The 27,392-nt window shown below is 44.1% G+C and overlaps 1 protein-coding gene across 1 annotated transcript in view; it reads left to right on the top strand.

The window, feature by feature from the left end:
* GLIS3 (GLIS family zinc finger 3) overlaps window positions 1–27,392 on the top strand; it is a 373,789-nt gene that overhangs the window by 89,115 nt on the left and 257,282 nt on the right. Inside the window, exon 3 of the mRNA XM_063457211.1 lies at window positions 6,869–7,076. Coding sequence (XP_063313281.1) covers window positions 6,869–7,076 — 208 coding nt within the window. The remainder of the gene's footprint in view (window positions 1–6,868; window positions 7,077–27,392) is intronic.

Below are 27,392 nucleotides of genomic sequence, written 5' to 3'. Positions count from 1 at the left end.
TAGCATGAAAATTTTGGACATTTTGATTGTCGAAAGAGAAAAATTGAAGTCAGTAAATCAAGAGTTCAACAGATTGTTGAGGGAGCATTGTGATCTTTACCAATATCATGTACAGACCACTTTAAGAGCACCCTCCGCAGTCCTCCCAGCAGTCTTCAGTGTCTAAGAGCACCAAAACCCGAGTCATTGACTGAGCACCTGTACTGCAAAGGCACTCTAAAATTGGCCTGTACCTTATATTGATGCAGATGATGGAGCTCCCCCCTCTGGACCATAAAGGATCTAGGTCACCCTCCATTGAACTACCAGTGATTCCTGTCACCCTCCACTGGACCACAAGGGAAGGTAAACAAGGGGGATGACGGAACATACACATACAAAGCAACACTCAGACTCACTTACACACACAGCTCTCAGCGTCCTCCACACACACAACCCTCCGACACTACCCACGCAACACTCAGTCAACACACACACCACTCAGAGAAACAGAGCCCAGGGCTCTTCGAGAGGGGCCCAATCTGGCACTCTGCCTAGGGCCTTTGGCAACCTGAATCGGGCTCTGAATTTGCAGTGCTATTTATTGGGGGACGGTGGCTAGGGACTTTGGGATTCCTAGCAACTTTATGCATATATTATCAATGAAATCTATTAGGAACTAATAAGGGGTTACCCTTATATGGGCAAGTTAATGGGCCAGGAGATTGATCATCTCATAGTTTTAGTGGGGTTCCATTTACTCCATGTTTTTTTTTTTTACATTTTAATATAGAGAGACATTCAACTCTCTAATTACATGCTAGGATTTCAGACACACCAGCCTATATCAGTTTATTATTTTTACTTTTTCTTTCAAGGCCACAGGGGAGTTTAGCGCTTTAGAGTTAATTGGAGTGGTCTTGCTGTCTGGTCTCACTAGGCATAGCAATTCTACCATGGAAAAGGCTTTTTTTAACCTGTGAAACTGTAACTCCATTTAGCAAATGGAAAATTGCATCTCAGTATTTATGGATTGCCACTGCTCTGGTCAGAACCTTTAACTAATTGGCATTGCAGCAAACATATGTCAGTTTGTAAATTGCATTATTATTGTAACTTTTCTGCAATGCCAATTAGTACAGCTATGGGCCTTAGTAAATCAAGTATGTTTGTCACTCATATATAGTGTATTGTTTATTTATAGTAAAAGTAAAAAAAAAAAAAAGAAAGACCATAAATAAAATAAAATAATAAATAAAAATAATATATATATATATATATATATATATATATATTATTTATTGAAATGTTTTAGCTTGGTGAAAAGCCTAGACAATAACCCACTTTCCCTATACAATAGCAGTGTTAAAATTGTGAAACCTAAGTGGTCTTCCAGTCAGTTTATCTATGTGAGGCTCTGAACCCTTGTAACATGCCTCATTTTCTATCTGACCAAGCATATCTGGTGAAAGATGATTGCTGCTAATGTGATAACACATAGCAAAACTGTCCCAGTTTTATCCTTTTTTGCTATATTAATGGAAACCAGAAAAATACAAAATTAGACCCAGAACATATGATTGACCCACAGTGGGACCCACCACCTAAAAGCTGTGCCCTCTAGCCCACCAGTTCCGCCTAGGGAGCGTAGACGCTAGTGAAGGATTGCTAGCGAAGTTATACAGTATGGTCGTGAGCTTGTCATGAGGTAATTCTCCTTGATCCTAGGTGCTACCTTCGCTGTGCTGGGAGTCGTGACATTCAACCACTTTGCCACTAAAGGCCTTCCGTTAGCCAGTGTTATTTTGTTTATCAATTTCTGGGATCTGGCCGATAGACCCTCTACATGCCTATCTAGTAGAAATGCTCATGTCAAATAGTCTACTGATTACCATGGCCAATCTCGTATGCCCTGCGAAAATGGCTTCAGTTTTGAGCAGTCCCACAACATGTGGGAATAGGTGCCTTTTGCCCCACATAGTCGCCAACACAGGTCAGTGATGCATTTACCCATTCTGTGTAACTTAGTCATATATATATTTTTGAGGTTTCTGATGATTGAATACTTTATGACTTTTTGATTTTGTGATTGTGCTCTGAATTAATGTTTCTCTCTAAATTCATTGATGGAAAGACCAATATTACATATATTTTTCTTGTTTACTTATTGATAATCCACCCCATAATCTGAAATTCATTGTGCTAGATCTTCTTGTGGTAGCAAAAATACAAATCAGAGTCTTTCACATACATTATTTGAATGCGCTGCATCAAACTGTATAACGTGTTTGATGGATTTACCCAATATGTGGGTCTTAATATTTTATTCAAGATGACATCTGACCTACTGCCAACTAGACATCATACTCACAAATGTAACCTTCATAAACGGTCAGCAGATGGTCACTGGCAAGCTCCGATGATCCACTAATCTTTCATTGAACAAAAACTTACTGTAATTCTGTATTAAATAACAGATTATTAAACATTTTAATCAAAAGTATAGAATTCTTAAAGAGTGATGACTAGCACTGGTTAATTGACCACAATTCCAATGTCAATATTACTCAAGGCATGAGAAAACTAATTTAGTCATATTCTGATACGGTAATAAGGAATTTTTACATTCATGCAATTCTCAATGTAATTAGGATTCTTTATTTAAATAACTCCATTTTCTTTCATATTTCTTACACTTATTAATTTTACAATATTTTTAAGGTTTGAAAATTCAATTATTTGCCACACCATCCAACATTAATTCCACACCTTCGATCATTATTTGCCACTCTTGTTAATACCAGCTTCTTGGAAGCCCTACGGCATTTACTCATATTCTCGTCTAATATATGTATTAATTTAAAAAAAAAGTGGTATAGCAGATAATATTGACCTAAATACAATAATGTATGAACTGATGTCAAATAAAACGGATAAATAAGTGAAATACACATAAAAATTATAGTTTTCTATATAAATAAGATAAATAATGTATGTACGGAAGTGAAAATATATTATTATTATTATTGGTATTTATATAGCGCCAGCTTATTCCACAGCACTTTACAATAATATATATATATATGTTATAACATAGTACCAAACAAAAAGTCAGTAAGTAGAGCAAGCATTCACTCAGGTTGGAACATGGTTAAAGTCCGTATTGCTTTTTCACAGCATTTTCCCACATGGACCATCAATTACTCATATTCTACTTTAACGGTATAGATACACAAACAAAACCTGGATCTGGCTATTAATAATATCTGCCATATCTTGAATAAACACACCGACCAAAACAATTGTAAAATGCATAATTTATATCTGTCACGGTTTGTTTATTGGATAAGCTAGCATTGTCCAATTTTGATTCCAATTTCCATTTCTAGTTTCAATAATAGCAGCCTTATTGACCACAAGTTATATGGTTTTTATAGAAGGGTGTCCAACCTCAGCCCACCAAAAACCATTAGGTTTTAAATTAAATAAAATAAGAAACTTGAAACATTGTCTTAGCCTGTATTCTCTTCAGCACAGTATGGGGGTGATTAGATCCCATTCCCATCACATATTAGTGTTCTTTCTGGAAATGGTAAACACACATTTTATTTACATTTTTTTTAGTGCCTTTCCAATCATTGAATCACTACTGCTCTGTGTTATCCATAGCAAATGTTCTGGCAGCATTTAAATCTAATTTCAATGTGGTTGACTAACCACGGTTTGGCATAGTATCACACCAAGATTGGATAATGTATTTGTAGGACATTTCCTTTGTTTGAAAATCTTACAGATCTAGATATCCCACAATTGAGAATGCGCTATTGTGAAGCATTTTTCAGTCCGCCTGTCTGCCAAATAATAAGAGTTCATATGGATTTTTAGGCCAAACTGAGAAAGCATTATGCATCCGTATGATAACATTTTTCATATTGCACAACTTTTTATGAAGGTAAAAATTATGTTTAATCCTGTCGTGTAGGTTTCCCAATTGAAGAGTTCTATACATTATTTAAATTGTTATAATTGCTATTTTGTTTGCTGTTTGCTATAGTTTGATCAAGTACAGATCACTTTGTTTAGCAACTTTTCTAGTTAGTGACTAGAGTGTTATTGGTGACTTTGTGTATCTTTTGTAAAGAGTTCTGTATCTATCGCCTTCTTCTACAAAAATTATTTTAGAGTGATACCGGCTGACTGCTGCTGTTTAGAAACATTGTGAATTTCTGTATAAAATCCCAAGGCTATGCTGATCCAGGTAAATCCCTGCCAATTTGCCCAGTAACAAGACAACCCATGTGAAAAATACATATTTGGAATACAATGGTCTATCCTGTCTAACATACATTAACACTCACTGGGCACACCGGCAAGAAATTTGATAAAGTACACATATTACAAACCCTGTCAGGTTAGAAATGCTGCCTAAATGCAGACAGTATGTTTTCCAACAGCCCTTAAACATGGGATTTCTAGTATTAAAGACTCTGACTAATTAAACTCCCCACCTTAGATATTTTGGACATAGAAGCGTATAATCTATTTCACATAGGGTTTCTCTTGCTAGCCCCTAAACTGACAAAAGTTCACCAATTTATAATTCTTTATACGCTGGTTTAGCATGTTTTTGAATCTTTATTTTTATTTTGTATTTTTGCAGTTCATAGGAGTGTTACAAACAGGTATGAGGTACTCCAACGCAGGGCCAGATTAAAAGTCCAGTGGGCCTGGTGCTGACAATTATGATGGGGCCTAATTACAGAATCTTACCGACCAAAAACATTAAAACAGTCATACCTCTCAAGCGTCATGTATCTGATGGAGATGGTATTGGTGGGAAACTCAAAGGATGCAGCTATAAGAAAACACATACTCTATGCTAATCTCTCTCTAATTTATGCTTTCAAGTGAATCCATACCCCCTAAAAGCAGTGTCCAGTGAAGCAGGAAGTCAATGGGCGGGGTAATAGGGTGGGCCACTGATGCAAATCACGTGACCAGAACTGCCAAAAGGGGTGAACATGCCCAAAAACGGGGCATGTCTGCCCAAAGAACTGGAAGGCCAGCCTGACATCAGTGTCCCTATGTATCACAGGGTCAGTGTCCCCATGTCGCCCAGTCCCCTAGTCTCTCAGTGTCTCAGTGTCCCCATGTCTCTGTGTGTCCCCATGTCTCTGTGTGTCCCGTGTCACTAGGATACCAGGGGACACAGACATGGGGACAGAGAGACATGGGGACACAGAGAGACATGGGGACACAGAGAGACTTGGGGGCACAGAGAGACACTTGGGGGAACTGAGAGACACTTGGGGACACTGAGAGACACTTGGGGACACACAGAGACATGAGGACACTGGGAGACATGGGGACACTAAGACACTAGGGACACTGAGAGACATGGGAACACAGACACTGGGAGACTAGGGAACACTGGGAGACATGGGGATACTGAGACACCAAGGGCACTGGCTGGTAGGCATGGGGACACAGACATTTGGGGACACAGAGACTGGCAGACATGGGCACACAGACACTAGGGACACTGGCTGTGAGACATAGGGACACTGGCTGGGGGTCTTGTGGACACTGGGAGACATATGGGGACACAGACATATGGGGACACAGACATAGGGGGACACTGGAAGACATGGGGACACTGAGACACTAGGACACAGAGACACTAGGTCACACTGGGAGCCATGGGGACACAGAGACACTAGCTGGGAGACATGGGGACACTGTGTCCCTAGTGTCTCCGTGTCCCAATGTGTATCCCAATGTCTCTATGTCTCACAGCATCCCCATGTGTCTCAGCATCCCCATGTCTCCCAGTGTCTCACTGTCCCCATGTGTCCCTTAGTGTCTGTGTTCCCATGTCTCCCTGCTGCCTTTCCCTTCATCCATCACTTCCCTGAGCTGTAGTCTGTTTCTGCAGGCTGGGAGCTGCTGTCTGAACTCTCTGTGCTGTGAAGCTGCTCCCCCGTGGATTAGTGAGTAGAGAGAGGCAGGGAGGGATATGCTGTAACTTCCTATCCCTGCTTCTCTCCACACACAGCCCTACTGGCTGGTGCTGGTATTGCAGAGTGATCTCGGTTTATACTGAGAAAAATATCTGCATTCGTATTGCTGGTATTACTGCAATACCGGCACGGCCAGGCAGCCTCAAATATTGGCTGTGCCTGTAAAATACCAGTCAGGTGGCAAACCTAAGAGTAGTGTGTGAAAAAATAAATAAATATGTGTGTGTATATATATATATATATTTTTTTTTTTTAAATGGGCCTATTCCATGGGCCTGGGCCTGGAGCTCCATCAGCCCCTATGTTAATCCGGCCCTGCTCCAACGGCATTCCTCAGGAATATTATCATGTGTTACATTTGGGGTATTTGATTACACATGCACAATTTTATATGATAGGCAGAGTGACATAGGTTAAAGCATGACGTTTATGTAGTGTAGTTCAAGCTAGGTACAAGATGAGATTGAGTAACATGTTTGACTATCCTTTGGCATAGGCAGGTATTTATCATATGTAGTATACTATCATGCATGAGTTTAGTAATGGAGTGGTGTGGGCACATAAAGTATGTGTCCTGCAGTATGCTGAGAAGGTGTGCCTGTGTATTAATAAATTTTTTAATGATGTATCAGGTATGGGTGAGCATGTAAATTAATTTTATTTTTGTTTCTCACTTCTACTATCCATCTAGATTATAAGTTTCCATGAGAATAGGGACTCAGCTCCTCCTGTATTTGTTTGTCGATTTTTGTTTTTCTCAGATGGATTTGTATCTTTGCCCTTTTACCAATTGTACCCATGCACAATGCTGCCAAAATATGTGAGCACTTTATAAATAAAGTATAATGTACTTTACTGTTTACTTTCAGGGACTCTTGGCTGTGGGTTACAAGCCAAAACTGCAGGAAAAAGTAGCTGCAACAATCTCATGGTCACCAGCAGCCCCATGATGGTTCAGCGATTGGGACCAATTTCACCTCCAGCTAGCCAGGCGGCAACAGCATGCAACCAGATCTGCCCCAGTTTACAGAGGACTCTGAATCTGCAACACTTAGCTATACCTCCATCCGATACCAGGTCTTCATTATTTTATTTCTTGTTTTGAATTATGTTATAACTTATTTCTGCACTCAAGAAGGTAAAATATTTTTGAATTAAAATACAGCGGACACACACACACAGACACACACACACACACACTTAAAACCTCCCCCAACACACTTGTGAAAACTCCAATTATAGTAAAAATTCTATTTCTGATGAGACTATATGATATCATATGTTAACATTGCCGATGAGCCACTAATGATGTCAATGCAATCAGAATTCATTAAATTCAATTAAAAAGATTATTTTAATCATTATTGGTACGACAGAGAAAGGCCCTTAGGTTAATGGAACACTATACTTTTAGGAATACAAAACTGTATTCCTAACACCATAGTGTCTATCTGCCTCTGTGGCACCCCACCCGGTGATTAAAGGATTAATAAAAAAAACTTTTTTCACGTATGTGTTTCCAGTGGTACCCCAGTGCTGGCTCAGTCTACTACTCCTGTGACGTTGCGCTGATGGTGTCCCTTTAAACACTAATGCTTGACCAACAACACATCAAATCAATTATAACTAGTTTATTGTCCAATTTGTTGTCTTGTTTGACTGATTAGATTGTTATGACAAATACGATAGAAAAGCATGGCTAAATAATCATTTCAAGATCTGCATTGCAATCATTTTTGTAAGGGTATTTACTGCAAATTAAATATTTAAACATTGATATATACCAAATATTGTTAATTTCTAAAACAGTTAAATGGTGGTATTATAGATGGTGTTTTATGTGGAATAGCTCACTTATGCCTTGAAATTATCCTTAAGACATGAGAAAAAAGTGAATTCCCACAGAAACACAGCAAAAAAGCACCATCCAGATACTGCTTGACTTCATTTGTATGATGTTTAAGGGAAACTTTTGGAAGAACACTGTTAGAAATATGAAGATGTATTCCTAGCAATGTGTTCACCTGCTCCAGGCATGAACAGTGTATACAGGTACAGGATTGAACAAATCCGAAAAAGTGGAGGAATCCAATATCATTTATATAAAAGACCCAGGGTAAAAATAGTGTCAATAAAAATAAAGTAAATATATAATCTAGTAACAGGATGAATAGTATTCAAACTGGAATGGCTTAAACCAGATATGAATAGCAAGGAGATACACACAAACTACATATGCTATAAAAGAGGTAAAGCTAATAAAGAAAGAAGGGGAGGGGGTGGGAAAGCGCTCACAAAATGATAATGATTCCGAGCTTGTCTCCCCCACTGGGGTGTATCAACTGAGATATATCTTCAATCCTTAAGGACCTTGATCTATATAAAATTCTATAAAATAATGTCAGCACTAATGTAGATATCACAATAAATCTAATACATTTAAAACCAATTCTAAAAAGGTAAAAACAATCATGAAACACTAATAATGAAAAGATTAAATCCACCTGATCACTGCGTGCGTTCGACTGTGGAACGCTGAAACCTTTTCTGGTTAGTTTTTTACATGCCCGTATCCAGGGCCGGATTAACATAGGGGCTGATGGAGCTGCAGCTCCAGGCCCAGGCCCATGGAATAGGCCCATTATAAAAAAAAAAAAAAAAAAAAAAAATTTTTTAAACACTACTCTTAGGTTTGCCACCTGACTGGTATTTTATTGGCACAGCCAGTATTTGAGGCTGCCTAGCCATGCTGGTATTGCAGTAATACCGGCAATACAAATGCAGGTATTTTTCTCAGAATAAATGGAGATTACTCTGCAATACCAGCACCAGCCAGTAGGGGTCACTGTGTGTGGAGAGAGGCAGGGATAGGAAGTTACAGCATATCACTGCCTCTCTCTACTACTCACTGATCCGTGGGGGAGCAGCTACACAGCACAGAGTCCAGACAGCAGCTCTACAGCTCAGGTAAGTGAGGGATGGGGGAAAGGCAGCAGGTACACATAGGGACACTGAGACACAAGGGGACACAAGGGGACACTGAGACACAAGGGGACACTAGGGGACACTGAGACACTAGGGGACACTGAGACACTAGGGGACATATGGAGACACTAGGGGACACTGATACACTAGGGGACACTGAGACACTAGGACACATGGGGACACAGACACTGGGAGACCTGGGGACACTGAGGCACTTGGGGACATTGGAAAACATGGGGACACTGAGACACTGGGACACATGGGGATGCTGAGACACAAGGGGACACATGGGGACACTGAGACACTAGGGGACACTGAGACACTAGGGGACACTGAGACACTAGGGGACATATGGAGACACTAGGGGACACTGACACTAGGGGACACTGAGACACTAGGACACATGGGGACACAGACACTGGGAGACCTGGGGACACAGACACTGGGAGACCTGGGGACACAGACACTGGGAGACCTGGGGACACTGAGACACTTGGGGACACTGGAAAACATGGGGACACTGAGACACTGGGACACATGGGGATGCTGAGACACATGGGGAAGCTGTGAGACATAGGGACATTGGGAGACACTGAAACATTGGGACACGGAGACACTAGTCCCCATGTCTCCCAGTGTCCCCATGTCCCCTAGCCAGTGTCCCTAGTGTGCCCAAGTCTTCCAGTGTCTGTGTCCCATGTCTCTCATTGTGCCTAGTGCCCCCATGTGTCCCAGTGTCCCTATATGTCCCAGTGTCCCTATGTCTATGTCCACAACTGTCCCCATGTCTCCCAGTGTCCTCAAGTGTTGGTCTCCCATCTAGTGCCCCTAGTCTCCCAGTGTCTCTGTGTTCCCATATCTCTGTGTCCCTAGTGTCTTAGTGTCCCCAAATGTTTCAGTGTCCCCATGCCTCCCAGTGTCTGTGTTCCTAGTGTCTCAGTGTGCCTAGTGTCCCCATGTCTCCCAGTGTCCCTATATGTCCCAGTGTCCCCATGTCTATGTCCACAACTTTCCCCATGTCTCCCAGTGTCCTCAAGTGTTGGTCTCCCAGCCAGTGCCCCCTAGTCTCCCAGTGTCTCTGTGTTCCCATATCTCTGTGTCCCTAGTGTCTTAGTGTCCTCAAATGTTTCAGTGTCCCCATGTCTCCCAGTGTCTGTGTCCCTAGTGTCTCAGTATCCCCATTTCTCCCAGTTTCCCTAAATGTTTCAGTTTCCCCATGTCTCTCAGTGTCCCCATGTCTCACTGTGTCCCCAGTATCCTAGTGACATGAGGACACACTGAGACATTGGGACACTGGGAGAAATGGGGAAACTGAGACACTGGGAGACTAGGGGACTGGGCGACATGGGGACACTGTGATACATAGGGACACTGAGACACTGGGTGACTTGCGAGACTGAGACACTGGGAGACAGGGAGACACTGGGAGCAATCCATCTATACCACAGAATCAAACTGTGAGTAGTTTGTTGTTGATTTTACAGAATTGTCTCTGATGTCACTCCTTGTGATTTACATCATGTGATGTCACACATAACTAATTATACCAATGACTAAGGCTGGTATTTTTTTTTCCAAGAAAGGTGGCAACCTTAACTACTCTGCACATACTCTTGCTTAAAGGAGCACTATAGGGTCAGGGACACAATCATGTATTTCTGACCCTATTATGTTAAAACCACCACCCTGGCCCCTCCTTGCCTCCCTAAATATAGTAAAATCTTACTTGTATTCAAGTCTGCAGCTGCTGGCTCTGCCTCTGAACTGACTGTCTGCTGACATCATCAGAAGTGGTGGTCTGAGCAAATTACAATACTTCCCCATAGGATTGGCTGAGACTGTCAACTAGGGCAGAGCCAGCACAAGTCCAACATAGCCCTGGCCAATCAGCATCTCCCCATAAAGATACATTGAATCAATGCATCTCTATGAGGAAAGTTCAGTGTCTGCATGCAGAGGGTGGAGACACTGAATGGCAGTGCTGCACACTAGGCAGTACTGCTCCAGGAAGAACCTCTAGCAGCCATCTAAGGAGCGGCCAAAGGAGTTATTTTCTCTGAAAAGACAGTGTTTACTGCAAAAAGCCTGAAAGGAATGATTCTACTTACCAGAACAAATACAATAAGCTGTAGTTGTTCTGGTGACTATAGTGTCCCTTTAAGTTTGGAAGCTTAAGAGGGATGTATGGGAACAAACTTGTGTGGACTGGCTGACAATAAAATTAGTTTAGGTAATGCAGACTTTGGTCTCTCTAACACTGTGGCATGTCCCCTTTCTTCTATACTCACTACATACACATTTTCTCTGTCTCAGACTATATACCAGGAACTTCTGCCTGCTAGTAAGAAGGTAAGGAGACAAGTGGACCAGCGAGTGCTAGGGTAAAGTCCTTGGAAAGCATGGAGTGAGTGCATCATTAGACGCATTTATGTCAAGCTCAGGGTGCTGCCTGCATAGTATGCCCTTAGTTGGACAGCCTGTATGATTGGCAGGCAGCCTGACATGCATTCATGCCAGGCTGACCTTCAAATTCTTTGGACAAACATGCCCCCTTTTTGGGCATGTTCACCCCCTTTTGGCAGGTCTGGTCACGTGATTCGCACCAGTGGCACAACCTTTTACCCTGCCAATTGACTTCCTGCTTCACTGGACACTGCTGTTGGGGGTTATGGATTTACTTGAAAGATGAACGCATAAATCAGAGAGAGATTAGCATAGAGTATGTGTTTTCTTATAGCTGCATTCTATGAGTTTCCCTCCAGCACCATCTCCATCAGATACATGACGCTTGGGAGGTATGACTGTTTTAGTGTTTTGGTCGATAAGATTCCGTAATTAGGTCCATCATAATTGTCAGCACCAGGCCCACCGTGCTCTTAATCCGGCCCTGCCCGTATCTGACCTTAGTCTCCTCATTAGACACAGAGGTGGTCCAACACAAAGGAAAAAAAGGTTTTAATAAACAATTTTACAAAGAACGGCTGTAGGGACTACTTCAGATGAAATGGTTATGGTGCTTAGAGTGACCCTTTAGTTAAATAAAGAGAGCTGTTTTGCATTTTAAAATACCTTCAGCCTTTTGAAAACCTCTGTTGCCTTTATCACTTAACAACATAAAACACAAACACTTTATTCAAAATGGGGAGTGTTGTAGAAGTTACATTGTGTATTAACTGGTATTCTATGCTGTTTTTTGTGAATAGTGTCACTTAAAGGTGGTTTAACTGTAGTTCTAACATTATTTAATATATGTCATAATGCTTGATTGTGATGTAAATTATATTACACGCATGTGTCCCAGCTGCACATGACATGCATTTTGTAATACATCTATGTTTTAGCCAATGGACCACCAAGCATGTGCCAGGCATGCCCTGTGCCCAGTCTATGCCACTTGTAACTTTGCAAAAGCAAAGCATTATGTTCTTTCTCTCAGATGGTTTTCTTTGACTTTTTGTCTATAACAAGAGAGCGCTAACAGATACTTTTTTGGCATAGTCTCTGTTTTTTTATTTTGATGTGAGTGAGGAGGCTAAAATTAAATCTTTGCAACAAAGCAAGTATCCAGAAATAAATTACTCTTTAATAATATCTCGGCACAGTTAGGGAAAGATCATCAGTGAATTTCTTGCCTCACTGACATACATGGCATTTAATATGGTAAAAACTATGTGAAATTAAGATGCATTTTGAGGACACAAAATCTGTCATGTTGCCACAATGGTATTTGTAGTTAAACTCTGCCTAAAATGAAAGATATTCATCAGGCATCTGTCACTGACAGCATTCTAATGCCACCCAACGCTCAGGGCACTGTCTAATATATCTAATTAGAGGTAAAAAAAAATAAAAATAAAAATAATATATATATATATATATATATATATATATATAAATATATTTGTGTTAGGTGGTTATGATAGTACAGTGTGAAATACCATAAATAAATGTAGGATAATAAAAGAGCTAGTCGGTTGTGGTGTGCCGGAACCGACAATGAGGTAGGCCTGAGAAAGAAGAGGGCCTACCCAGGAAAAGAAAGATAGAAATAAATAAATGTTAAAATGTGGTGTGGTGGGAGGGTCATTCAATGCTGACCTCGAACGGTAAGGAGCAAGGTAAGGGGAGTGCCTTAAGTAGGCTAGGAGTAGCAAACCAGCACATCCCACAAATCCAGGCAAAATTGCCTTAAAACTTGTGTTAAGTGCTTATGATAGTACAGTGTGAAATACTATAAATAAATGTAGGATAATAAAAGAGCAAGTCGTTTGTGGTGTGCCGGAACCGACGATGAGGTAGGCCTGAGAAAGAAGAGGGCAAAATTAAGTAATCAAGTTTATTACAGATAACCAATACAGATACATTTATCAACCAGACATGTTTTTGAAAGCATCCCTTAATTCTTGTACTGGGTTCGGTATGTACTGTGAGTAAGCGATGACTTCCAGCGCCCCAGTGTTTTTATAACATGAGTTAGGATGTTGACACTGGAGGCTGTGGACTGTGCTCCTATACGAAAGGAGTGCCCTGAGTAGTTGGCTGCATTGAGGCCCAGTTGTGTGAGCAAGGACCTGACGTAGGTCATGAAGGTTGTAGTGGTGAGTACTGAACCTTGTAGCTGTAGTAATAGTTGTAAGGGCAGTAAGTTATGATGCTGTATGTATGCATCAAGAACCCTGACGGGACACCATCTGTTGTGCGTGGGATAGTACGGAATGTTTACGGGTATGTGCTGACTGGTTTTGGAGTGAGGTAAAGTCAGGATGTAATGATCCATATGTTTTGTCAAGTGGGAATAGAGGAGGAAAGGAGTAGTTTGGGTCGTGGTGGTTGTAGTAAACTCTCTAGGTCTTAGAAATCCATAGAAAGCTATGTATATTGCTGTTTTGATGATAGAATCTGTATTGGTGTCAAACGGTTTTACGTCAAGCAGGTTAGACAATGCTTTGAAGATATGGTTATCTATGGGTAGCCTCTGGGCTGTATGTGTGGGTTCTGATTTCTGAATACCTCTGAGTATGGTCTTAATCTGGTGAGAGGCCATGAAACTGTTGTTATTTGGGTGTAAGATTAGCATATGGTGTTGAATGCCAGTGAGATAGAGTTTGATGGTGTTATATGACATTTTAAGTTTAAGGTGGCAAAAAGAAGCAAATCCCAAAAAAGATGTCATAACAAATGGTTGCACGATGTTATGTTCCAGAAGGAATCTTTTGAATAGTGTGAAAGCCCTGTTGTATGTTTTGTGTGTATTGTTTTATAGTGCCAATTGGGATAATGTCCTGCTATGCTGCATGATGGTTTCTAGTCCAGTATGAGTTGTTGAAATGTTGGAGTGATGGTGGCTGTGGGCGCAGCTGACGGGAGTGCTTGATGAAATGCCTGAAATTTAAAGCGAGACAAATTGTCAGCAGCTGTGTTACATACACCTGGAACATGGAAACAACATAGGAAAAAATTATGACAAGCTGCCAACCAAGTGAGTATCCTCAGAAATCTCATGATCGTAAGGGATTTGGAACAACCTTTTTTGATGATGTGACAGGTTGCCTGGTTGTCTGAGTAACAACGCACTGGCATATTAGCCCATAAATGACCCCATGCTACGGCAGCCGCCACGATGGGATAGATCTCAAAAAGGCTGAGGTAGTGGAAAAACCTTCCAAATCCTGAACTTCTGAAGGCCAGCTGCCCCAAAGCCATTCGTTCCCAAAAATTGCTGCAAAACCTTTGGTAGATGCCGCATCTGACCAAATGGTAGGAGATGAGTCAGTCAATTGAGGGAGGAACATACTTTTACCATTCCAAGTGGTTAAAAATCTCTTCCACATGTTTAGATCTGCTGTAGCTTGGGTATCTAAGGACAACCTGTGTGTGTCATGTAGGAAAAGTGGGAAAAGATGCAATAGTCGTGATATAAAGGAGTGGCCTTGAGGTATGATGCGCATAGCAAAATTTAGTGATCCCAGCAGGGACTGTAGCTCTTTGCGGTTGCAAGTACCGAGCTGAAGGTAGCTGTTTATGTAAGTGAAAATATGCTCTATCTTGTCGTGTGGTAGGCTCGCTTGCATTGTTGCTGAGTCTAATTGGATACCCAGAAAAGTGGTAACCGTGTCTGGCCCCTCTGTTTTCTTAGGGGAGATAGGTACACCTAGTTGCTCAAATAGCTTAGTGGTAGCTTTGAGACTAGTAGGAGGGGAAGTATTCTCCTCGACCAGTAGGAAATTGTCCAGGTAATGTAATACCGTAGGGCATCTGGCTATGTTCAATAGTAACCAGTAGAATGCTTCGGCAAATGTGTTGAAAATAGCTGGGCTACTTTTGGACCCAAAAGTTAAACAGGAGAAAAAATAGTTCCCGGACCATTTGATGCCATGCAGGTGCCACAGTGTGGGGTGGATTGGTAGTAACTTAAAGGCGTTAGTAATGTCGGTCTTACTAAGCCAAGCTCCAACCCCTGCTTGTATGATAGCGGTAATGGCGTGATCTATGGTGGTGTATTGCAGGGAGAATTCCTCAGAGTGTATGAGGGAGTTAAGACTGGGGTTGGCCGATGAGCGGGGTGCCGATAGATCAATGATGAGTCTCTGTTTTAAGGAAGATTTCCCTGTGACAATACCAATGGGGTTAGTGCGCCGTTCTATGAATGGAGGAGTTTTGAAAGGCCCTAATACGAAGCCCTCAACCACTTCTTGGGCTATGAGGGTGTCAACCGCTGTGGGGTTGTGTTGATACCATGGGAATAGAAATGTGTTACTCAGAAAAATGATGTCATGGCTTTAATAAGACATCTGAGGGAGGCCGTGGCCTATGTGTAAACAACATATGTGTTATATAATAATAGTGTGTAAGGGAAACATAAAATGTAAGTTTTATATATATATATATATATATATATATGTATATTACTGTGCAGAAAAGACATATGATTGGTTGTATCAGTACGTGTGATTCAACCCGAGTATGCATGAAAAGGAATTATAGCCTTATGTGTCATAGATAACAACAAAGAAATGAGGCCTGTAACGTAGGCTGAGTCAATTTTTAAATGAAATGAGCGGTGGCTTGGAAGCCGTCGGAGATGGACGCTTAACTTCGGAGCTCCGACCCGCGCAGCATTATAAGCAGCACTAAACGCAGCAATACTCTCCCGATGGGGCGCACCAAACGGGCAGACACCCACCAGACCCCTAGGAGACCGCTGAACAGCCCGCACACCGGTTCCCTGGACGGCTACTTACAAACACCGAGCAGCCAGCCACGCGGAGCACAAGGCCCCAAGATGGCCGACAGCCAGCACTCACCGCCGGAGACGGAACCCCATGCCCTATCCCTAGCGGACATAAGAGCAGATATCAGGGCCCTTACTGCAACCATGAAGGACGACCTCAAAAGCACCTCAGACACGCTCCATGAAGCAATTAGAGCGGAGGTCGCCATTTTGGGAAGCGAACTGGCAGCACATGGCAGCCGCATTCAGACCCTGGAGGCCTCAGAACAGGCAATGTCTAGCCGCATAGAGGCTAACAACCTAGCAATTACCCGACAGGGGACTATCCTGCTGCACCTTAGAAGACAAGCCGAGGACCTGGATAACAGAGGGCGCAGATCTAATATACGAGTGCGCAACCTCCCTGAATCCAACGGAGAAGAAGACGTAGAGGCTGTACTTACCGCTCTCTTCAAAGGTATATTAGGCCCAGATGCACCACAACACATCCACTTCGACAGAGCTCACAGGGCCACAAGACCGAGAAACGTCGACAATTCCCCAAGAGACATTATTTGCTGCCTGCGTGAATTTAAACTAAAAGAACTAATAATGTCCAAGGCCCGCTCCAAACAGTCCTGGCCGTTTCAAGGCTCGGAAGTGGCCCTCTACCAGGACCTGTCACCCCTCACTCTTGAGGCCCGCAAGGCACTCCGGCCGGTAACCCAACTTCTGAGGAGCCGCAACATCCCCTATAAGTGGGGCTTCCCCTTTAGCTTACTGGCCCGCCAAGATAACGAATGGATCCCGGTCCGGTGGCCTGAAGAAGTGCCGATATTCCTGAGGCGACTAGGCCTGCCGCCCACGGAGGTTGAAGACTGGATCCTGCGTCCGACAGAACCACGCCCTGGCCCGATGGCACAAAGACTTGCACGACGCCGCAGAGAAGACTCGCCGCACAGACCGCCGGCGCACCGGCCACGCAACCCGGCCCAGCAGGCTGACTAACGGTTTGGCACTAAGGCGGACGTTTTGACATCTCCCCCGGCTGGTAGGACCGAGGCATCCCTGTGACTGAGATCGTAACAGCTAAGTACATTTATATTATTGCTCTGACACGTATTGACTTTGACCCGGGACTAATGACTTTAATCGCCTAAACCACACACTAGTGATGATGGCATAGACTGAATCCATGAGGACTGACGCCACCCACCCGACGCCATCTCCCCTACCTGACGAGGTCAGGAGTGCCTACGCACCACTGGGACATTGACAACTTGGCTCTATTGTTTAGAGAGGGAGGGATCCTAGACGCTCCTTGGGAGGGGGGGAGAGAGTTGGGAAATGGGACCTTGCCGCTTTATACTGTAGTGCCGCTACACCCGAACCACCGCTAACCCAAGGACACAGCCTGATGCTACTCCAGGCTCTACTAGAGGACTGGGAATGTGGGGGAGGGGGATCAGGGTAATGTTGAATGTTGGAGGGGGGAAAATGCTTGTGGCGGGTGGGCGAGGGTGGGAGAGGATGAAAATGCATATTGATGAGACAGGTAGATGTACGATATAGGGCCCACCGAGCACTGTACTCAACACAGGAAGGTCACGAGGTCACCGGATAGGACAGGTACCATAGATGGAGTGACCATACCCAGTGACGCCCCGGACACACACCCTGGACCTAGCCTAGACGCCTCAGCCAACCCCACTCTTAACGCAGATTATCCCACACTCTAGACCGCACTCGCACTGCAGAGACAGGCACCCAAGAATCACGCCCACTATCACCGACCGACGCCTGGTCGGCACGTCCCCACCACCAAGACGGCGACGAACTATAACGACCTGTGCTTAGCCTCACTTAACTTGACTGACTCTGACTCACCCGATGCCACTCGAGAGCCGACTGGTTATGAGCCCCAGCGGAACCCGGACCACCAGACGGGGGGGACTCTACAGACGCAATTTTAGATAGTGCTGATATAGACCCGGAGGGAGAGTACATAACCGCCAGTAACAACAGCAACAAAGTGCACACAAGACGCTATGCTTTCAGCGGGACAGGTCATCCACCTGAGACTTCCAGACACACCCTTGCACCAATTCGACCTGGCATAGGCCACGACCCGAACTAAGCCCGTGTAAACCAGAACCACTGAGGGGGCCACAGCCGCGGCTACTCCGGTATATACCGTGTAGTGGTACGGCTCTGGACACCCACCCAGTTACACGGGACCTCATTATATACAGGAGGGTACACCAACACCCACCACATAAGTTGGTATACACACACACGGACACACCCCACATAACAGCCGCGCACACACTCTCACCACCACACTAATCACCCACACACACTTCAGGGGACAACCAACACAAGTAGGCACACAAGCACCTACGGAGACACACCCCACAAACGGCTTACGTCTATGACGCGGTGTCACGAGGGACTTCATACCCACAGCGCTCTAACTCATCGCTGGACGCCCCGGGGGGTGCTCACCTGGCCCCCCGCCCCCCCCCCCCTTTTTTTTTCTTTTTTTTCCTGCCTCTCTCTCTCCTCTTTGTGCCCTCCCTCCTTTCCTTTGCTCCAGCTCTCTCACCCCGCCGCCCTACGGCAGTTGATCCGGCAGGCCCCGGCCCCGTTCCCGCACACAAGAGGTGAAGACCCCTGGCTGGAGGTAGGGATTAGACCGCACGCAGCTGACCGACGAGTGAGACACGGCAATGGCCTACTCCCCGGCACCCCTGATCATTACGACTCAGAACTGCAGGGGCCTTAACACCCCTGAAAAGAGATCGCACCTCTTAAGAACCCTCAAGAGACACCACGTTTCGTTCGCTCTCCTGCAGGAGACGCACCTGAGAGAGGAGGCAAACTCGCTACTCAAAAACCGACATTACCCACTAAATTACTATAGCAATCACCCCACAATGCGAAAAACAGGGACAGCTATCCTGATCGCAGCTAACCTCCAGTTCGTGCCCACGGACCATCAGTCGGACGGTAACGGCAGATACGTCTTCGTCAAAGGAATCCTAGCGGGAAGGACGTATACAATAGCAAACATCTACACCCCGAACTCAGGACAAGCCAGCTTCCTCCGTAGGACATTGAGAAAGTTAGCCAATTTCACAGAGGGAGTACTGATAATGGGAGGCGACCTAAATGTCCCACTAGACCCTCTGGTCGATACATCCATGGGACGGAGTTGTGTCCCCGACTCGGCCCTGCAAACTATTCGAAGATCCCTCAGAACACTTCGCCTGACAGACGCATGGAGGGCACTCCATCCTGCGGACCGGGACTACACCTATTACTCCACGCTACACCATAGATATTCCCGGATCGACTACATATGCATACAGCAGGAAGGACTCACATTCCTCCGAAAGGCAAGCATCCAATCGACTCCCTGGTCGGACCACAGTGAAGTGAGGGTGGAACTAGAGTCACCTCTATATCGCCCGGCTAGGATGACTTGGAGACTCAACGACACCTTACTCCAAGATATACCGTCGAGAACATTGATAGCCGACCACATTCGTCGATACTTCGAAGAGAACTCCACAGAAGACGTTTCAGACATGACCATTTGGGAGGCGCACAAAAGTGTTCTGAGGGGCCACCTCATCAGATTGGCCACACAAAAAAAGAAGGAGGCAGGCGCACAGATTAAAGACCTCACCAAGCAGATAGCGGACCTGGAACAGATACATAAAAGAACCCAACACGACCCAACTTACCGTGAGCTGACCCTGAAAAGAAAACAACTCACAGACACCCTGGAACGCAACCACATGAGACAGGTGCAACGCTCAAAAGCATTCTTTTACACGCACGCTAACAAGGGGGGCAAACTTCTCGCTCAGATGCTCAGGGGCCCGCAGAAACAGGCGCAAGTTCACACCCTGCGCACTAGACAGGGTAAGCTTACACAATTCCCAGATGACATTGCAAACGAATTCCGGATGTACTACTCACAACTATACAACATCCCTGACACAGATGGTGACACCAACACCGCACAGAAGAGAATCGAAACCACGAGATACCTACAAGGGTTCAATCCGGACGCCCTCACCCCGGAAGAAGCGGATGGACTTGAAGCACCTATCACTGAAGGTGAACTTAAGCTGGCCCTAAAATCGGCCAAAAACGGTAAGACGCCGGGCCCGGACGGGTTCCCGGTGGAATACTACAGAAAGTTTAGCGACGACCTACTTCCAAGATTGGTGAAGGCCCTTAACAACCTACGCGATGGAGCTCCCTTTCACAAGGAGTCCCTGGCAGCGACGATCACAGTGATACCTAAACCGGGGAAGAACACGGAACAGGTGGGTAACTACCGCCCAATCTCCCTCATCAACACCGACATAAAACTCTTCTCGAAGATCCTCTCCCTCCGTCTGCAGGCCTTCATGCCTAGACTGGTCCACCCTGATCAGACAGGCTTCATCCCGGGCAGGGAAGCCAGAGATAGTACGCTCCGGCTCTTCATGCTACAACACCTGGCGAAACACCAGAAGAAAAAGCTACTGTTACTATCCACGGATGCGGAAAAAGCATTCGACAGGGTGGACTGGCACTTCATGATGGAGACGCTGAGGAGGGTCGGTGTTGGGGAGGGAATGATGACCTGGATCCAGACGCTGTACCATCAACCAAATGCCAGAGTCAGAGTAAATGGAGCCCTCACGGACAGTTTCGAGATTCGAAACGGAACCAGGCAAGGGTGTCCACTCTCGCCACTCTTGTTCGCGCTCACCCTGGAACCGTTCCTTGATAAAATCCGCAACAACCCCCGGATCCTGGGCCTTACACATAAGACACAGGAACACAAAGTAGCCGCCTACGCGGACGACATGCTGTTCTTCTTAGCCGAACCCCTTGAGTCGCTCCCATTACTCATGAGTGAATTCCGGACATATGGAGCACTATCGGGACTTAAGCTCAACCAGCCTAAATGCGAGGTCTTGAATGTGACGGTCAGGGGAGAGGAATGCGCCACCCTGCAACACCGGTATCCGTTCCACTGGTGCACGGAATATATTACATATCTCGGGCTCCGGGTTACACCTGAAGCTAGAGATATATATGCGCAAAACTACGCACCCCTCCTGACGGACATCCTCAACGACCTTAAGAGATGGAACTTCAACCATATCTCCTGGCAAGGTCGTATAGCAGTCATTAAAATGAACATCCTACCGAGGATATTATACAAGTTCCACACCATACCTCGCACAATCCCACCGGTATTCTTTAAAACCCTCCGTTCGGCGTTCCTCAGATATATTTGGAAGGGGGAGAGAGCCAGGATCAAACACGACACACTTAGCCTTCCCAAACCGTGGGGAGGACTGGCCCTGCCGAACCTCCACAAGTATTACCAAGCCACGATTCTACAACGCATCAGGGAATTGCACTTGGCGTCCCCTCAAAAACGGTGGACCTCCTTAGGCCGGGAACTGGCGAACAACCACCTACACCTCTTCCTATGGTACAAGGAAGCAGACGCCAAGAAGGACCTCGGGGAGGACTCACCAATCACCCAGACCCTTAAGACGTGGACCCGACTGAGACAAACTTCCTACATCTCACCTACCCCGAGCCCCCTGATCCCCATTGCCCATAACACATACATTGGCGATGGAATACCGCCACCAGCATGGCCGCTATCGAACCACGACGGGTTCATACCGCTACATATGGCGGTCACAGACAGGGGGATGAAGACGCTACAGGACCTATCGGAAGTAGAGAGACCCACGTTGATGCACCAATTTCATTATGCCCAACTCAAACACTTCTATTACAACTTGCCGCATAGAAATAGACTGCACAGAGACCTATCGTGGTTTGAACAATTATGCTTCCAGACACCCGAGGCGGAGGGAACAGTCTCCACAATGTACCAGCGACTGGCGACAGGCGAGAGGGAGAGGAAAGATACCTTCAAGAGGCGCTGGGAAGACGCACTAGACAAAGAATACACAGAAAGTCAATGGGAGCAAATACTATTACTACAACATAAGAGCTCCTCTAGCTCACAATACCAGGAGACGAACTACAAATTACTATCCCACTGGTACCGCACCCCATCTCTGTTACACCGAATCAGCCCGGAAATTCCAAACACATGCTGGAGATGCGGGACCGAGACCGGGACCCTCCAGCATATCTGGTGGGACTGCGACGGTATTAAGCCATACTGGGTGAATGTTGGGGACGAAATACAAAAGATACTGGGCGATCCTCCAAACCTGACGGCAGACCTAGCCTTACTGCACCACTCAGATAAATCACTCTCAGTTTACAAAAAATCGATCCTTCGGCACCTCTTGAACGCGGCGAAGACACTGATACCACTGCTCTGGAAGAAGACACACCCGCCGACGATCGAACAATGGAGACGTAAAGTGGATGATATTCAAAAAGCCGAATCCGCAATAGCAAACCTGCTAGGCAAACAAGAAAAGCACGCGGAACAATGGGGACCCTGGTTCTTCTACCGCTCGCGAAATGCAGATGACGACTAAGAGGGATGTGGGAGTACGGGACCTGGGCTTGCCTGACACGACCTCCCTATTTCCACACTGATCTGCCAATTCCTCACCCAGGGGCCGGGGGACAGGTGGGCAGGGACCCCGGTGGGACCCGAGCGGGGGACTCACCACGGTTGGGAGCGATTATTTGAGGGACGGGGATGAGGGAACGCCATCAGCGCACAGAGTAACCAGCCTTGCATGCAATGCGCGTAGGGAGATAGCCACTATCTTAGAACATAGAATACATATGCACTAGTAATCGACACTACACGGGAGAGACTGACACCACACTGAGCCACACAGGAGGGGGCAGGCGGATGGGGGGACGAGGGAAGATGCTCATAGAACACACACCACACCTACCACCACACGCACATACCAGCACCTATGACCACCAGAATAGGCACCCACACACACACCTGAAACAAGATTAGCCCAGAGATGACTCCCCAGGCACTGGGTACCTTAGCAGACAGATGGACAGCGGGAACATACGGACTATGAACCACAGTGAAAGCATGACCCGACAACTACCACCTAGACAGCTGGCACAGATAGGGGAACAAGGGGACCATTGACGCTACTCTAGCCCTGATCCATGCACTGGATACCCTGGTACCAGCAGAACACGAGAACGCACCACTGGTGAGACATATCAACTTCCTAACGCAGAGACACTTCATGGCACCACATAATGCCCGCTGACGGCTAACGGGGAGGGGGGGGGGGGGGGGCGGACGCCTCTTGCACCCCAGGGAACACATGGTAATAAGACCATGACAGCTAACCCCTGACCCCGCCTAGTGGTAATCTACGTCCTGTATTGCTACTCCCACCACGATTGCAACCTGAAACCTACCCACCCAAGCTCAAGTAGGGATGTATTGACCCATACCCGAAGTGCTGGACCCACCCTTCAAGCCCCGAACCACGTCATACGCCTAACACCATTAGACCCATGTGTAAGCTATGGCTGGATAGACCGCTAAACTGACACCCAGAGCTTATACCTCTCGACATATATCCTTCTGAAAAGCAAGGGATACTACACTCATTTGCCCCACTTGACACTTCCAAAGGTTCTCCACGGGAAGTGAGTGGCTGCCCACGGGGGGCGGGGGGTGGGGGGGGGGTTGACAGGGGGGGGGTATGGAGGGAAAGAAAACAGAGAACAGAATGTTAATATGTTGGCAGTTAGAAACGAGATGCTCATGTTAAGAGGCGACCTGCGTGTCGCTTTAATTGAAATGATTACTTACAGTTCTTACATACTATCGCTGTTATACTGATAGCCGGGACCTGCGTGTCCCAACTGATGTTTACTTACAGTTGACTGATTGAACTTAACTCCTCAATAAACACATATTTACAAAAAAAATTTTTTAAATGAAATGGATAATTTATGAAAACTCCTGGAAGCGTGGGAGTCCAATGATCCATACAGAAATGTTAGCTGGTTTCATGCACTTGATATAATAAGTGATACCTTTAAATAGCAATGAAAATGGTCTGTCTATTAAAACAAGCAACTATTTAACCGAATGTATATACATGAAATGATGAAATGTAACTCACGAACCAGATCTATGTGAATACATAGCAGAATAACTGAATCTAGTATGAAGGGAACCAGAAGTTAGCACGAATAGCTTAAACGTATGCATTTTAATGTGAACAGCAAGTGTGCATGAATATAACATGAATAAGTGCCGAACGGAAAACACAACCGAAATGATAATCGTTTAAATGAAGCAAGGGAAACAGTTGTGCGAAATGATCGCTTCTCTTAATACGCATGATTTAGCCGAACAAATTGTACCAAATGAAGCCGCGAAAAAGGCTGTGTAATTGCGACTGTGCAGAGAAAACCGTAAAGCGAGGACCTGTGCTGTACCGTGCGCCGTGGGAACCGATCCTGGCGTGACAGGTAGGTCTAACTTATGGTTTAGGAGTCCCTGGGACGCGATCTACGACGAAGACCCGGGTAAGAAGCTGGACGGACGGAAAAGGCCTGCAAGAGGATTCCTGGACACAGCTTGCCGCGGAGAAACTCATGGGTAAGAAAACCAAGATGGCGTCTGAGAGAACCCGGAAGTGGATCCTCATTCAACGCTGACCTCGAACGGTAAGGAGCAAGGTAAGGGGAGTGCCTTAAGTAGGCTAGGAGTAGCAAACCAGCACCTCCCACAAATCCAGGCAAAATTGCCTTAAAACATATATCACTTTTTCATGTGTTCTATAAGTTAATTACAAAATAAGTAAGTAGGTTTAACTACTTAACTACTTACTTTAATATGTGATTGTACATTATAACTGCAGTTTTTGTTCACTTAAAACTATGGTCTTAATTTAATATTTTTGTATAAACTTTTAAAATCATTAAATGTTTTGAAAAATATTTTAATGTTTTAATATTTTAATATTTTGATATTTTCTTATGTGTGATATATTTTTTTAACATTTTAATCGTTTGTAGAAATTATTTTAAAAGATGGGGCTCCAGGCTTCCTGGCTGACATCGGTGAGGGATAGTCTTAGCAATGTTTTACAAATGTTTACAGTTCTAAGCCACCATCACTGTATCTTTTGCTATCATGCAAACTTTCAGCGTGAGTTGTCAGGAAGTGAATTGTATATTTTAGGCCATAATAGCCAGTTTTTAAACATTTGTTTTCAGCTTGATCATTTTACCCTAAATTAATATATTCATTTTAAATTATCAAGAGTTTTCACTTTACAGATAAACCTGGTTATTGTGTCTTAGAAACATAGAATGTGACGGCACATGAGAACCATTCGGCCCATCTAGTCTGCACGATTTTCTAAATACTTTCATTAATCCCTGGCCTTATCTTATATCTAGGATAGCCTTAAGAATTCTAGATTTAAGAAAAGCAAATGTTGTAACACTTACAATGTTGTTTCTCACACGAGTATCACAGAGGTAGTGATTTGGTAAAGGGTTTAGTGTATTCAATGTGGCAGGTATCACTACATGAATGGAAATGAGAATGGAGATCATGTCGAGACTTCTAAAACCCCTATAAACCCTTGCTTTATTTACCCAACCATGGATGGAAATTATAGGTTATAGACTTGTGGATTCAATTTCATCGGAGGGTTGTTTAAATCCCATGAACCACCAAATGGATGTATAACTGAAAAAGTGACCCGTGCAATGGATGATTATGTTTATTTCAGTTGTGATTCAGAGTTCCATCTGTGGCACCAAAAAAAGAGATTATTAATGAGAAAAAAAGCTGATTTATATAAATACACATTCACACACACACACACACACACATACATACAAAACACACAATCCAGCGCACTCACTCATTCACTAAACAACAATTTCAAGTCTCACAGATTTTAATAGTTTTATTTAAAAACACCTCACCCAGGCAAAAAATAATAGGGGTTTTAGTTACAGTAAATGATCATACATTGCATAAGCCTGCCACAACGTCAGCGTACCCCATTCTTGGCAGGTCCTATCCTGGCACCTTTATATACCGTATATTTATTTGTTGATAATACCCAGGACAAGTCAATAGGCTAATAAAAACCAGCAGAGATAGTCATACAAATATACAACTTTTGATATATATATATATATATATATATATATATACGTCCCAGGTCCCGTCACTCAATGCTCCTGGTCTTTTAATTCTCCGGTGCTATCTCCAGCCAAATTGTATACGATACCAGTAGAGAGCACTCAGGAGTCTTTCAAGGTAAATTTCATCTGTTGCTTTATTGAGCAATTACAAATTCACACAACGTTCCAGTCAACGTTTCAGTCTGTATGTTTTATATTGCAAGGTTAAAGGTAATCTATAGTAGCTAAATAACTAACATTATTTTGGGATTATAGGTTCCCTTGTGTTCATCCCATGTCCATTTAAAAAATAACATTTACTCACCTCGTTTCCGGCGCCAGGACTCCTCTGCTGCAGACTGAAATGTTGACTGGAACGTTGTGTGAATTTGTAATTGCTCAATAAAGCAACAGATTAAATTTACCTTGAAAGACTCCTGAGTGCTCTCTACTGGTATCATATATATATATATGTATATATATATATATATATATATATATATATATATATAAATATATGTAAAAAAAACTAATAAAATTTGTATCTTGTAATACTTTTTTTATTGGACTAACATAATATTTTAATGACAAGCTTTCTTTCTCAAGTCTAAAGCATTTAGAAAGGGAGGTTCTCCCGAAAGCGTGTTATTAAAAAATTATGTTAGTCCAAAAAAAAAAAAGGTATTACAAGATACATATTTTGTATCTTTTGTATCTGTTTTTTACATCTACATCACTGGACTAATGCGGCTAAACCTCTACTGATATATATATATATAGTTAATACAATATTAAACAAAAATCTGCACACCAGTCAAGCCATAAGACTTGCTTTTCCCATTAATATATATTTCTATTTTGTATATATTTTGCAATGTACTAATTGGTCCATTTTAGAGCCTTTTGGTTTGTCAGAATCCCCGAGTATTTGGCATGGATGATATTTTGACAAGCCAAACTGCCACATGATTATTGGACTGCCCAAACTAAATGTAATTTTCAAACAAAGTAAATTGGCAATGGCTTAGCCCAGTGCTTAC

The sequence above is a fragment of the Pelobates fuscus genome, chromosome 5 (genome assembly GCF_036172605.1).
Source record: "Pelobates fuscus isolate aPelFus1 chromosome 5, aPelFus1.pri, whole genome shotgun sequence".
In the NCBI taxonomy this organism is placed as follows: Eukaryota; Metazoa; Chordata; class Amphibia; order Anura; family Pelobatidae; genus Pelobates; species Pelobates fuscus.
The sequence above is the reverse complement of the archived record's forward strand: the minus strand, read 5'-3'. Positions and strand labels throughout refer to the sequence as shown.